This window comes from Mus pahari, chromosome 12 (assembly GCF_900095145.1).
Source record: "Mus pahari chromosome 12, PAHARI_EIJ_v1.1, whole genome shotgun sequence".
NCBI lineage: Eukaryota > Metazoa > Chordata > Mammalia > Rodentia > Muridae > Mus > Mus pahari.
The window spans coordinates 18463741-18478891 of NC_034601.1; the positions used below are offsets into that span (position 1 = coordinate 18463741).

At 45.8% G+C, this 15151-nt stretch overlaps 1 protein-coding gene across 1 annotated transcript; it reads left to right on the top strand.

Annotated features, from left to right (window-relative positions):
• The first annotated feature begins 1843 nt into the window (after positions 1-1843).
• Positions 1844-14090, top strand: Adipoq (adiponectin, C1Q and collagen domain containing). The gene is made up of 3 exons (XM_021209980.1): positions 1844-1947; positions 11514-11741; positions 13412-14090. Exons 2-3 carry the CDS (start codon positions 11522-11524, stop codon positions 13930-13932), a joined length of 741 nt encoding a protein of 246 aa, XP_021065639.1. The 5' UTR covers positions 1844-1947; positions 11514-11521; the 3' UTR covers positions 13933-14090.
• Positions 14091-15151: the final 1061 nt, after the last annotated feature.

Below are 15151 nucleotides of genomic sequence, written 5' to 3' on the forward strand. Positions count from 1 at the left end.
ACACACACAATAAGTAAGCAAAACGCTAAGGTAAAGATATAGATCAATACAGCTTTGAGTTGCTGTAGTTCTTCTCTCTCTCCTTTGCTTCATACAGTTTGCTTGGGAAGCTTCCAGAGCGATATAGTCACAACTAACAGCCCTCGGAAATGAGCTCGTGTCCTTAATCTTCATGACCTAACATGATTTCTCTAGAAACATCTGTGCATTAACAGGAAGACAAGATGGGAGATCACATTTTGACTCTCCTTCCTTGGTGGGTTGACACTGCTGGTCCAATCCACTAGTAAAGGCAGGACCCTTAGGCTCCGCGTGGCCAGTGGAAGGTGGCAGTTGGAGGGAGCAGATGCTTGGTCAGCCTTCGCCTGGGAGCGGTCTGGCTCTGAGCATCTTTTTTTTTTTTTTTTTTTTAAGTTAGGATTTCTTTTTTTATTTATTATATGTAAGTACACTGTAGCTGTCTTCAGACACTCCAGAAGGAGTCAGATCTCGTTGAGGATGGTTTGAGCCGCCATGGGCTCTGAGTGTCTTATTGGAGCGGCTGCTGGCATCCAGAGCTCTTCCTGGATTCACTGGATTTAATTCATCAGCTTTGTGCTCCTGAGAACCAGCTCTGGTCTTTCAAAAATAAGATGTGAGTTCGCTGAGAGGTTCCCAAGGTATTGCCTTGTCAACTGCAAGCCTTTTAGGAACAGTTTAGTGAGTGGTGACTGCTAGATGCAGTTGGCTGTTAGCCCAGAGCCAACAATAGACAGACAAGGTATATACTTAAGGGGTCTGGAAATTGAGGTTTATCTACTCACAGAAAATGAGTTTCTAAAAAATTAGCTTGAAACTTGGAACCAGAAAAAAATTTTTTTTAAAAGATTTATTTATTTATTATATGTAAGTACACTGTAGCTATCTTCAGACACTCCAGAAGAGGGAGTCAGATCTTGTTACAGATGGTTGTGAGCCACCATGTGGCTGCTGGGATTTGAACTCCGAACCTTCAGAAGAACAGTCTACCCACTGAGCCATCTCACCAACCCTGGAACCAGAAAAATCTTAGAACATGGTTCTCTAATGTCAAGGTAAGTGTTCTGTGACACTGGGCTTGAATTATGTAGGGACCATAGATTTTAGAATTTGGAGCCTTGAACTTGCTTCACACCACACCAGGAGCCTTCCTGTACAACAGCCTTCAGAATTCATCTACATGGTCTTTCCTCACTATGGGATCCGGACTAGCAAGTGGAGGACACCTTCTATGGCTTACAGATTTGTTTATGTATATGGGGATTTTGGCTGCATGCATATTTGCACACCAGAAGAAGGCAGCGGATCCCATAGAATTACTGTGGGTGCTGGGAATTGAACTCAGGACCTCTGGAAGAACAGCCAGTGCTCTTAGCCGCTGAGCCATGCCTCCAACCCATCTATTTCTTATTCTAGTTCAGTCCCTCTTCATTCCTACTGAAATATTAATGTCTGAACCATGCTGCTTCACATTTAGTTACAAAGAAAGAACAGGAGTATCATGTGAGAATTAGTGTCTTGACTCTCCAGGACAAACTTATGGGAGAGGAAGGTCTCCCGACCCCTGAACAATCATTTTACTTGAGGATATTTTTCATTGCATTCAGAAACATGTTGTTTTTATTATCGTCCTTACCCTTGTCCCATCTGTTGCCCTGGTAGAGAATGGCCAACGCCTGGGAACAGGATGGCATGACAGAAGCTCTACTTGGCTTTCCAGACCCAAGCTGGATTAAACCAGGTTCCCTGAGGAGTCCTAAGGCAGCTGCCAGGAGCAAGGAGCCCACTCATTGGCTATTGGCCGTGACTGGGTTGGCCAATGGTGAGATGGGGTCTGCCTGTCCCCATGAGTATCAGACTCATGAGACCTGGCCACTTTCTCCTCATTTCTGTCTGTACGATTGTCAGTGGATCTCACTATACCAAAAGGTAAGAACAATTCTACATTCCTGGCTGGCTGGGTCTGAATGCCGAATCCCGCTTGGGCTGTGTTCAGATTTTGCTCTCTGCAGCAGTGTGAGGATAGATGTTGAGAAAACTCAGACCAGGCAAACATGGTCGAGGCAGATAAGCTTTGGGGCTTTTCTTTAATTCTTCAAAGCTCTAAGAAAGAAACAGTAACCTTTCAGTTCACATGCTTGAGCCTAACCCGACGTTTGCCCTGTTCATTTGATGGCGGCGGGATGCCCACAGCAAAGAGAACCTGGAGTGAGTGAGGTAGGAGGGTCTATCCACAGACGGGACTCCATTGGAAAGTGGGATCTGTTGCTTCTCAGCTTTACGAGTTACAGTGTTAGGAGAAGCAGGCAGAGAGGGCAGCCCGAGGAAGCCCCGTTGAGGTCAGACGGTAGGATCCGTCTTTATTACTTAGTTCTACTCAGCAGATACGCGAGGAGCATGCACTGTAGAACACTTTGTCAGGGCTGTGAGTGAAACCATGGGTGTGGTCTGAGGAGTTGGGGACATCTGTCAGCACAGAGACATTTTAGGGGATTGGGTGACACAAAGTGGTGAGAACCTGGAAAATAGTGACAAACTGGACAGAAAGCCTCATTTTGAAAGATATTTCTGACAGAGGCACTGCACCTGTTGGGTCTTTGTCAAACCTAATTCTTGCTCCCTGAACACAGCATCGGAACCATGGAGGTAGAGGAGATGAAGGAGGGAGGGGTTTGGAAGTCAAGGCAGCCTCTTGTGTGTCATGTTATGTAAGTCCCTAGTCTGAAGAAATTTTGTTTTTGAGGCTGGGTCTCAGTATATATTCCTGACTGACTTGGAATTGACAAAGACCAGGCCATCACTGGACTCACAGAGATCCACCTGCCTCACTGGCTCCCAAGTGCAGGGAGTAAGTGCATGCTGAGAGTGGGTTTTGAATCAAGCCTCACAAGAATCGAGCCACCTCACTCCCCGTGATGTCATTAAAAAGAACTGCAATGAGTTTGGTCAGAGTCATTCTGGGAGCAAGAGGGCAGGCACAGCAGGCCAGAGGGGCATGAGCGTGCAGTTTGGTTCCCAAGGCTTAGTGAGAAATCCTTGATGCCTCGCTCCCCATGTCTTGAGGAATCTTAAGAGACACAGGACTTGCTTCTAGCCTCATATGTGTGAACATGTGTGTTTGTGTATGTGGAAGCTGGAAGGGTCTCTCCATGAGGCTTTTTTTTTTTTTTTTTGAGACAAGGTCTCTCACAGAACCTGGAGCTTGACGAAGGCCAGACTGAGGTCATTGATCTCTGGAGATATTCTTGTCTTTGTCATCCCCTACCCCCCAGTGTCAGGGTTAAAGGTGACAGCTTTTGACATGCGTTCTAGAGATCTAAATTCAGGTCCTCATGCATCTGCAGAAAGCACTAATCAACAGAGCCACCTCCCAAGTGCTTAACATTTTATTTTATTTTATTTTATTTTATTTTATTTTATTTTATTTTATTTTATTTTTTGGTTTTTCGAGACAGGGTTTCTCTGTGTAGCCCTGGCTGTCCTGGAACTCACTTTGTAGACCAGGCTGGCCTCGAACTCAGAAATCCGCCTGCCTCTGCCTCCCGAGTGCTGGGATTAAAGGCGTGTGCCACCACGCCCGGCTTAACATTTTAATTGTGCGAGCGCACGTGTGTGTGTGTGTGTGTGTGTGTGTGTGTGTGTGTGTGTGCAAGAGTCTAATGTGTGCAGACATGCTCATTCTATGGCAGGCACACGGAGGTGAGAGGGTAGCTTTTGGGAGTCATTCCTCTCCTCCCACCTTGTTTGAGGGGGTTCTCTCTGTTTCTTCTGCTTGTTCACCCACCGTCAGCCTCAGGAGAGTGTGATTGCGATCACATCTTGCTTTTTATGGGAGATCCAGGGATTGAACTCAGGCTGTCATCCTTGCCCATGAATTGCATTCTCCTTAGCCCTCATTTTTGTCTTTTTCCAAGGAGATTACAGAGACAAACATTCCAGCTGCTTGTCAACTCAGGGGACCATTAGTCCCCATGTGCTCTGCTAAAGTCAGGGGGCACTATCTTTTGGAAAGCAAAGGCTTCAATCAGGAGCTCACCCTACAAGCTTTATGGAGGGAGGCTCTGCTTTGCCAGTTTCTTGAGAGTGTACAACGTGTGCACACATAAATAATGGACATGAGAATGCTAACAGCTCTCCAAAGGCTGAGTGACACCTTCCAGATAATCTTAGGAGCTAGACAGAGGTGCCTGAGCTCCTGGTACTGCCACTTATGATTGGGTTGTGCCATTGTGAAACTGCAAACATTAACTTAATTTTTATTTGTTTTTGCTTGTTTAGTGTGTGCTACTGAGGTTTGAGCTTAGGGTTTCATACACATTAGGCAAATGCCCCACCACTGAGCTCTATCCTCAGGTACCACTTTGATCCTTAAGAATGGCTACTTCCAGAGCTGGAGAGATGGCTCAGTGGTTAAGAGCATTGACTGCTCTTCCAGAGGTCCTGAGTTCAATTCCCAGCAACCACATGGTGGCTCATGACCATCTGTAATGGGATCTGATGCCCTCTTCTGATGTGTCTGAAGATGGCGACAGGGTACTCACATATTTAAAATAAATGAATCTTAAAAAAGAATAGCATCTTGGCTTCTTCATGTCTCAGCATCTCCTGCTTATTGCAGCAAGAAGCAGGGCTAAACACAGGCTCAATGAGATAAAACCTAAAAGCACTTTGTGCTGGTGCACACCTTTAAACTTAGCATTCAGGAGGCAGAGGCAGGTGGATCTCAGAGAGTTCCAGGGCAGTCAGGAGTCCCTTTCTCTGTCTGTCTGTCTGTCTGTCTGTCTGTCTGTCTGTCTGTCCGTCAGTCTGTGTGTGTGTGTGTGTGTATGTGTGTTCCCATCTCATAAAACAAAAAACAAAATGAAGAATCTTATGCAAATGCTACTCTGCAGGATTGTCATACGTCAGAAACGTTCTCCAGTTCCTCATCTTACAGCACCCCATTGAGCAGGTTAGGATGCTGGGCCCAAGCTCTGAGGCTTATCTTAGAGGCAGCTGCAGGCCAGGCTGGTTTGTAAGCTGGAAGTCTCTTGAGGCACACCTTCCTACTCTGTCAGCTTCCTCTTCTCTTGCGCTGTCACACCCCCTCTTTGGAGTCTCATGAAGGTGAAAACAATCGACAGCCCAGGCTTCCAGCACACAGAGCGTTTCCGCGAGGATGTAGGAAATGCACTCAGTCTTTCTGCTTCTGCAAGCAAGGATGCTGCTTTTGGCTCTGGCATTCCTCTGTGCCTTGTGGTCTTTACTGGCTGGGGGCGTTGACCTGTTCTCTCCTTGTAGCCTCATCTCTGCCAGTCCCAGAGGAAACGCCAATCTTGAGTTTCACAAGATTCTGATGTGGCTGCTGAAATGCCAGCAGGTCAAAGAGGAGTTTCACACACATCTCCTTCCCTATCTGCATGTCCTGAAACATGCAGCTGTCCCTCTGCGTAACTCCTGTGCGGTTTGCTAGGAAGACCAGTGGGTCATTGGGTGACATGCTCACTTTTTTTTTTTTTTTTAAATTTGAGACAGGGTTTCTCTGTATAACAAATAGTAGAGCTCTGGCTGTCCAGGGTGCTCTCTATAGACCAGGCTGGTCTCAAACTCACATCGGTCAGCCTGCCTCTGCCTTCCGAGTGCTGGGATTAAAGGTGTGGCACCACCACTCCTGGTCCTACCTGGTTGCTTCTTATTTTGGCAGAAATGACCAAACCTTTCTGGCTTCCAGATGTCTCAGCTGTTGGTCTCCCTCTTGAGGCCGTGTGGCTGAAGTGAAACTCAACAGCTGTCCACAGTGGGTGATACATTCATATCTTTTTGCTTCCCTTCTCTCACGAACATGTACAGTATTTTGTAAGTTTAAAAGCTACTCCACACTTTCTGCCAACCGGGTCTTATGATACTATTGTGAAATCACATTTCTAGGCAAAGAGCATAAAGCCAGGGAGGGGGCTGGGAAGCCAGGTCATTGGATTGACAGTCTTCTGGTCTCTCACCCTCTCCCCATGGGGAAGGATACTAAAAGGCAGGGAATGCAACTGTAGTATGTTTCTCTTCCCCGTCTGTGCCAGAGTCTGTTATCCGGCCAGGGCTCCTCTTCCACGTGTTCTGTTAAATCTGGATTATTACTCAAGCACCCAGCAGCAGCCCCAGTTCCTCACCCCTAAGTCAGAGCCGTCCTAAACGACAGTCATTGCTCACCCACTTACTCCAGACACTCCACTAGGCATGGTTCGTGGATTTCGTCACTTAGTCTCCCAACAAACACATAAAGGGCAAGAACTGATTATTTACCTGAGCATGTGTCTTTTTTGAGTAATCCTGTATTGTCTCCAAAACGGCTGTGGTCATTCAATGAGATGGTGGGACAAAGGCTTTCCACATGTAAAGCATTACACTGGATCCTTGCTGTCCAACACCTATCCACAACGCTTCTTTTGTCACACACTCTAGCTGTAGATTTATCTCTCGTACTTGGTTCCATTCAGTAGTGTTTCCCTAGAGAAATGGAAGTCTTTCGAAATTAGAGTGCAACTTTGGCTTTATCTACAGAAAGAACAGAAATAATGTTGAATTAAAAAAATAAAAAAAGAGGCATTCTGTGTATTCATGGGTATCCAGAGCTGACTTTACATCCAGAACTCGGTGAAAGCGAAGCCTTCAGTCGGGATCTGTCCTTATCGGCCAAAGGCTTAGGGGCTGGAGAGAGAGCTCAGCAGCTAACAGTATGTGCAGAGGAAATTTCACAAAGAACCTGGTTCACAACTGTCTGTAACTTAGTTCCAGGGGATCCAATGCCTTCTGCCCTCCGTGGGTGTCTGTACATAGGTGTATACTCCCATGAATATTCAAATAATTAAAAAATAAAAACAAACCTTAAAACGGAACAGCTAAGGGTGTGCAGCGTTTAGTACTTCCATCCCGTGCCCCTCGGGGAATCCCAGAACAGCCATACCTGTAAGTAAAGAAAAGCATTAAGAACATGGAGGCATGTGGGAAGAATGTGTTCTTAGATGAGAAAGATTATTGGTTTTTCAGGAGAGAGGGAGAACAGAAAACTAGGAAAAGAGTTCCGTCTTTTCCTTCCTCCCCAGCACTAGGGATATGTTTTGAGCTTCCCTTTGTCTTTGGGGCCCCCCCTTACCTGCTTACATTATTTCAAGTATTTTGGTGTCTTTCCTATTTCCCCATGGAAAAGATTGGTGTTTCTTAGATTCTTGAGTTGAAGTTCTCAGGAACATGATTGCTGGAGCTGGAAGAAGGGCAGAGTTGACCTAAGACAGACACAATCTTAAAAGTCTCAGAGCAGTGGTGGGCAAGATGACTCAGTGGGTAAAGATGCTGAACCTAATGGCCTGAGTTAATTCCCCAGGACCCAGTTGGTAGAAGGAGAGAACTGACTCCCACAAGGTATACACACACACACACACACACACACACACACACACACACACACACACATTAACCAACCAACCAACCAACCAATAGACTGACTAACTGACTAACTAACTAACTGTAATAAAAAAGTTCCAGGGCAAGTCTTCTTTCTAATTACAAGAGGAACATTTGGGGACATTCCTCTGGTCTTCACTACCCTGCCCTCTTTTACTCTGGGAAAGAGCCAGACCTACGCTCCGCTTCATTTTCTTTGTAGCAGTTTCTGAGACTCGGTTTTGGATCACTCCAGATTCGGTAGGTGGCGACAGAGGCACTCAGAGACATTATGAGCCAATCTGGGGCAGACTCCTGCTCTCCAAGAGCTCGCTGGCTCGCTTGCTCGGGCAGTTGTTTCTGGCCCGCTCCTCTCCACGCCTGCCAATTCCAATTTGTGTCCGGTCAACCTTGAATTGGGTATTTAGAGAATGATGCTCCAAGGCAAGGGGGAGGGCAAGGATGAATTTAATCAAAGGTATTTAAAATGATCTTACGCCACAGTTTACAGCACCATTAAAAAAAAGTCACAGGTACAGTAAAGAGTGATATTAAATATAGAGAGTGAAAAGAAAATCAAAACAAAACAGGGTATTACCACATCCTTACGAGAATAAGAGCTGTTTATTGCTTGTAATCAAGGAAAATGTCAACAGCACATAAATGACAGACTCCCTGTACACCTGGGAATGAGGACAGACAGGCGGAAGGATGATCTGCACCTAGAGGGCAAGTCACAGCAGTGTGACATAAGAAGACAAACATAAGAAGACGTTAATAAGGGACGGGCTGTAGCTCAGTGGCACAGCAGTCGCCTAGAAGAGATGAATAGAGAGGCCCTGGGTTTGAGTCTCAGCACTGTGGGTGGAGAGGACAAGAACCTCTACATAAAACCAGCCAAATACTACAGGAGCTGGGCACTCTGGTACACCCAAGTAATCCCATTTCAGGGAGGCCAACGCAGGAGGAGTACCCTGAGGTTGAGGCCAATTTGGGCCATAGACAAAGGCTCTATATTAAAAAAAAAAGGATAAAACTTAAAAAGAAAAGTCTATGAGTGGTGGCTTTTTTTGTAATCCCAACACTTGAGAGGTGGCAATGAGGCCATCATGACTTCAAGGTCATCTTAAATCCAGTGACTGCGTCTTTGAGGCTTGACTGGGTTCCATGAAACTCACTCTCAAAATAGTGCCCCCTCAAAAGACCCCAAATCAAAACATATCAAAGGCACAACAGTGCAGAAGAAACTTTGTGACCCCAGTAAGTTAAGTGACGGAGAACACTTATACAGGTACTTAATGAGGATCTTAGAAATGACTGAGGGATGAAAAGCATTTCTTTTGCTCACTAAACTTAACAGTTAAAACAGACGTTTTCTTTTGCTTTTGTTTTGGTTTTTGAGACAGAAAATCCATATCACTTTGACTGTCCTGGAATTCACTATGCAGACTGTGCTGGTTTCAAACTCATGAAGATCCGCCTGCCTCTGCCTCCCAAGTGCTGGGATTAAAGGCGTGTGCCACTCTGCTTGGCTAGTAGTACACCTTATAAAACTGAGACTACTCAAAGCTGGCAAGAGTAATTCAGCTAGGCCTGCTTTTTTTTTTCTTTGCTGTGCTGAGGAAGGAACTCAGATCCTTGCATATGCGAGGCCAGTGCCCTGCTACAGAGTGGCACCCTCAACCCGAGATAGGTCTTTGTGTGCGTGCACTCATGTTCTTTTGGGTGGCAGCATCGTACCTCGTAATGTTGGTATGTATGTTAACTGATTTTAAAAAGAGGCTGAGAGAGAGCTCAGTAGTTTAGAGAGCATGTTACTCTTCCAGAGGATCTGAGTTCGGTTCCCAGCACTGAGAGTGGGCAGCTCACAACTGACTGGTACTTCAGCTCTAGAGGATCTGTCCTCTTCTTCTGGTTTCCTTAGACTCCTGTACACAGATAAAACACACACACACACACACACACACACACACACACACGAATGAAAATAAAATTAAATCTTTTTAGAAAGACTTAAAAATGTTTAGGTGGTCTGGAGAAACAGCTCAGGATTAAGACCTTGCACTTGTTGCTTTTCCAGAGGACTCAGGTTTGGGGTCCTAGTACCAATATGGTGCCTCACAACTATCCATAACTCCAGTTCCAGGAAATCCTCTTTGGGTCTCCTTGGTCACACACACACACACACACACACTCACACTCACACACACTCACACTCACACACACACACTCACACACAATCACACACACACACAGTAGCACACACAGAATCATTCACCCACACATACATAAATTAAAAACAAAATAAGTCTTTTTTTACAAAAAGGTTAATTAGGGCATAGTGTCACATGCCTTTAATTTCTGCACTTGGGAGACAGAGGCAGGTGGATCTCTGAGTTCTAGGTCAAGTTCCAGGGCAGTCAAGGCTACAACAGAGAAACCTTGCCTCAAAAACCCAAAAGGACAAAAAGTTTAGATTTCTGGGCCCAATAATTTATATCTGGGAACATGTCATAATAGAAAGATAAGTTTTTAGAAAAGCCACCTGCCTGAAAACAGCTCTGATTATTTTTAAATCAACACATGATACCATTTGTAGCAGATTATAAAATATTTTGAAGTGGAAATAAGCTAAAAAAAAAAAAAAAAAGAAACCAAGTTTAAAAGAACTACAGATAGCTTGGTCATATCCACTCTATAGACCGGCAATGCATATATTTTAAATGACCATAAAAGCTAGAAAATGACAAGACTTAAACACAGGAGAAGATCTTTAGGTGAAGAGTGATTTTTGTCATTTTAAAGAATAAACAGATTCTTTGGAATTAGAGTTGCTTTGCCCTTGTAGTCCCCAAAGAGTCTCTCTCCCCTCTCCCCTCTCCCGTCTCCCCCCCTCTCTCTTTCTGTGTGTGTGTGTGTGTGTGTAAATGCATGCACACAAGTGCTCACATGTATATATGAAAACGAGGGACAAAAGATGAGCCTGAAAGTGGGGAGCTGGTTAGAGTTGAGCGGAACAAGCAGAGAAACCCAGGACGGGACCCTGGGATATTCTGTGAGTGTGCACGCGCGCGCGTGCGTGTGCATGTGTGTGTGCACACGTGCGTGCGTGTGCATGCGTGCGCGCGCGTGTGTGTGTGTGTGTGTGTGTGTGTGTGCGCGTGTGCGTGTGTATGTGCGTGTGCGCGCGCACGTGTGTGATCCTGCACTCAGGAGGGGGAGACTGGAATCAGGCCCTCCCTGCCACCTGTGGATTTACAGTTCTAAGGCTGAAAGCAGACTGATTGCAGGAGATTTTGCTACTCATTGCAGATTTCAGAGAAGGATGTCTGAGTGTGATGGTTTGTATATGCATGGTGGCCCAGGAAGTGGCACTATTAGGATGTGTGGCCTTGTTGGAGTTGGTGTGGCCTTGTTGGAATAGGGTTGTCACTGTGGGTGTGGGCTTTAATACCCAAGTCCTACCTGCTTGGAAGCCAGTATTCCACTAGCAGCCTTTAGGAGATGTAGAACTCACAGCTCCTCCTGCACTGTGACTGCCTGGATGCTGCCATGTTCCCATCTTGATGATAATGGACTGAACCTGTAAGCCAGCCCCAATGACATATTGTCCTTCTAAGAGTTGCCTTGGGGTCTAGAGAGATGGCTCAGTGGTTAAGAGCACTGACTGCTCTTCCGAAGGTCCTGAATTCAAATCCTAGTAACCACATGGTGGTTCACAACCATCTGTAATGAGATCTGATGCCCCCTCTTCTGTCTTCTGTCTGAAGACAGCTACAGTGTACTTATATATAATAAATAAATAGATAAATAAGGACATAAAGTTTAAAAGAACAAAAAAGAGTTGCCTTGGTCATGGTGTCTATTCACAGCAGTAAAACCCTAACTACGACATGGATGAAGGCTTCCTGGGAGAGTGAGGACTGGGTAGCCACTGAAGGCTTTCTGGGAGAGACGAGTATGTAGATGCAGATCTTTGGAGTGGATTCCACCTAGCTGGATAGGACATGATGCGGGTCCTGATTGGATGTGCCATGTGAGTCTGCCCTTGCCATGACTATTCACCCCCCTGTCAATTTCAGGGCTCAGGATGCCACTGTTGCAAGCTCTCCTGTTCCTCTTAATCCTGCCCAGTCATGCCGACGACGTCACTACGACTGAAGAGCTAGCTCCTGCTTTGGTCCCTCCACCCAAGGGAACTTGTGCAGGCTGGATGGCAGGCATCCCAGGACATCCTGGGCACAATGGCACACCAGGCCGTGATGGCAGAGATGGCACTCCTGGAGAGAAGGGAGAGAAAGGAGATGCAGGTATGTAGAAGAGTCCTGATCAGAGGGGTGGGAGAGTCTTTGCAGGGTAAATGATTCCAGTGATTAAGGCCTAGACACAGACACAAGCAAGAGGCAATACCTTTTATTATTATTATTATTATTATTATTATTATTATTATTATTATTATTATTAATTTATTTACTTATTTTTATGGTTCATAAGCATCCTGGAGCTTGCACTGTTCCCCTTGAGTGGGGCTAGATGCTACCTGCTGAGGTATCCATGACTTCACTCCATCTGCATCTCCTTCTTCCTGCCTACCCCTCCCCTACTACCAATGTATTCCTATTCTTGTTTTCTCCGTAATTCTTGCTCTATCCATTGGCAATCATAGCACTTTCCATGCATTTCTGAAGCTCTCAGTACTGTGGTTTAGTCAAGAAGACAAGTGTAATGGATTGCCCTAATGTTGCTTGTATTCTAATGCTAATTTGGGACCCCCCCCCAAGACTGTGCCCCAGCAATGAGAGAGTCTGCATGTAAGACGCTGAGTGACCCTGCCCCCAAGTTATTTCTGATTGGTAAATAAAGATGCCAATGGTCAATAGCTGGGCAGAAGAGACACAGGTAGAGTTTAGGTTTCTCAGACTTGGGTTCAGAGGAGGAGAAGAATGTGAAGGAGGGGCAAGGAAGTGGCCATGGGGGGAGGAGTCGAGAGCATGGCCCTGAGGGATGCCCAACTGGAAGGAAGAGCAGCTCAGATGCAACATAATAATAACTCGGGGCTATCAATAGGAAGGTTGATGCTTATAGCATAGAGGGTAGGTATCCGCCCAGCTCTTGTGTTGTTTAAAGCTTGTTGTAAATATGAAGGCAGTGAGTGTGTCTCTCATCTGAGAACTTAATAACCAAAGGTGGGGTAGAAACCCTGGGCTGGAATTTAAATAACTTTTACAGCAGACAAGACTCTGGGTAGTGGTTACTAAGAGGAGATGTCTTCCAACATGCAACATGCTCATCTGAATGTGTGCAGATGCTGAAGGCATGGGCTACAGATGGGGTGTATTCAGTGAGGATGCAGATTAGCAATGAGGCTAATCTGAGGAGGTAGGGCTTGAGCCCTGCCTCAAAAGGATGGTTCCAGAGGGTAGAGGAGGGAGGACATCTGGACACAGGGGATAGAAGGCAACACAGTGGATGGTCAGTGCACAGACAGCTGGTAGGGTACAGTGACTATATGGATACTTACTGGAGATTACTATCTGGAAATCTGCTGTGCTTTGGGGCATATGGAAAGGCATGGGATGAAGGAATGAATAAATGAGTGAATAAATGGATAAATCATACTCAGAACATCTACTGACCCCAACTGACCTCTAACAACTCAGAGCTTCTACCACAGCAAATCATTCACACGTCAACCAGAGAACAACGAACAAGGATGTATTATCTAGCTCGAGAGTTCTAAATATCCATCATCAATCTGCTCACTCATCTTTTAATTCACCCATAAAGGCTTTGAAAACTAAGGTTGGAGATGAACTTATGGGAGCCTGCCAGGCTGTGGAGAGTGAGGGAAGTGGAGATGACGTCTTTCCTTGGCTTGTGAAATGGACTGTGGGTAGAGGTTCTGGAAATAATGCCTCTTGCTGGAAACAGCCTGGGCAGTTCTATTCCCGCCATTCACAGAATTCTTCTCACTTTCTAGGTCTTCTTGGTCCTAAGGGTGAGACAGGAGATGTTGGAGTAACAGGAGCTGAAGGACCACGGGGCTTTCCAGGAATCCCTGGCAGGAAAGGAGAGCCCGGAGAAGCTGCTTACGTGTACCGCTCAGCGTTCAGCGTGGGGCTGGAGACCCGCGTCACTGTCCCCAATGTTCCCATTCGGTTTACTAAGATCTTCTACAACCAACAGAATCATTATGATGGCAGCACTGGCAAGTTCTACTGCAACATTCCCGGACTCTACTACTTCTCCTACCACATCACGGTGTACCTGAAGGATGTGAAGGTGGGCCTCTTCAAGAAGGACAAGGCGGTTCTCTTCACCTATGACCAGTATCAGGAAAAGAATGTGGACCAGGCCTCTGGCTCTGTGCTCCTCCATCTGGAGGTGGGAGACCAAGTCTGGCTCCAGGTGTATGGGGATGGGGACCACAATGGACTCTATGCAGATAATGTCAACGACTCTACATTTACTGGCTTTCTTCTCTACCACGATACCAACTGACTGCAACTAACGTGTAGCCCAAACACCCGGAGGATCACAGAACAGTCTACACACTTTTAGCTTAGTTCGAGAGATTGATTTTATTGCTTAGTTTGAGGGTTCTGAGTATTATCCACATGTGTACTCATCCGTTCATTAAATGACTTTATAAAAAATAATTTCTGTGTTCCTAGTCCAGAAAAAAAAAGGCACTCCCTGGTCTCCACAACTCTTACATGGTAGCAATAACAGAATGAAAATCACATTTGGTATGGGGGCTTCACAATATTCTCATGACTGTCTGGAAGCAGACCATGCTTTTTTTCTGCTCACTGTACACAAATCTTGTTCATGTAAACCCTGTAAGGTACATATGTAACACAGTGTCTACTCTTTTCACAGCTTGGTCTTTAGGCTGAGTGGATGAATGTCTAAAGACCCACAAGTATTAAAGTGGCAGAGCTAAAATTGGAGGGCAGAGTACAGTCTGTTCGCACTGGATGGCACCATTTTTCGAAAGCACATGTTCATTTGGAGTGTTGGCAGAGATCTCTGTCCCATCTCATTTGTCGGTCTCAATTTACATCCATCAAGACTTTTCCCCTGTAGAGCTCTCTCAGAGATGGTGGTCCTATGTCTATGTTCTATTCCGATATTCATTGGCTCCCTCTTCACTTCTCACATCCTCCTCTCCGTGCCTTTGCTCACAGTCTTCCTTCCAGCTCGGGGGTGGGGGGGAAGGACCCTACCTACCTCTGCACGGAGTTGGTTCCCTGTCCTTCAAGGCCACTTGGGTAGGTGATGTTCTGATGTGACCTCACTCCAACTCCCTCTGTGTTTTTCCACTGATGAAAGTCTGTATCTGGGACGTGGTCTCCTTACACTAGGGTCAATTGCCTGGTTAGGCTGAGCTTCCTTCCCCTCTGAATCCTCCCCGGATATCTTCGACAAGTACTTCAAAAACAGGAGTCTCCTGAATCCCATTTATATTCATAGTTTGCTTCGGTTTCTACAATACTCATTCTTGTCTAACGAACTACTAGGACATTTAGGAACCCTGTGGTTTAAGCACCCAACCCCCGTTCTAATGGTCAGCTTCATCCTTCCGAGGGAGGTGAAGGATGACCGCGCTTTCTGCAGTGCCAGCAGAATTAATTCTCCCTCAAAAAAGTAATTTCGGTCTGAAACACAAAGCAGGGCTGAATTGACCTCATTCTTTCCGTGAGCACTGACAAAGCGG

Bases quoted from the DNA above. Each gene is read 5' to 3' on its own strand.
- Adipoq (XM_021209980.1), top strand. From the start codon at position 11,522: ATGCCACTGTTGCAAGCTCTCCTGTTCCTCTTAATCCTGCCCAGTCAT. The intron at 11,742-13,411 runs GTATGTAGAAGA...CTCACTTTCTAG, and splicing joins GGGAGAGAAAGGAGATGCAG to GTCTTCTTGGTCCTAAGGGT.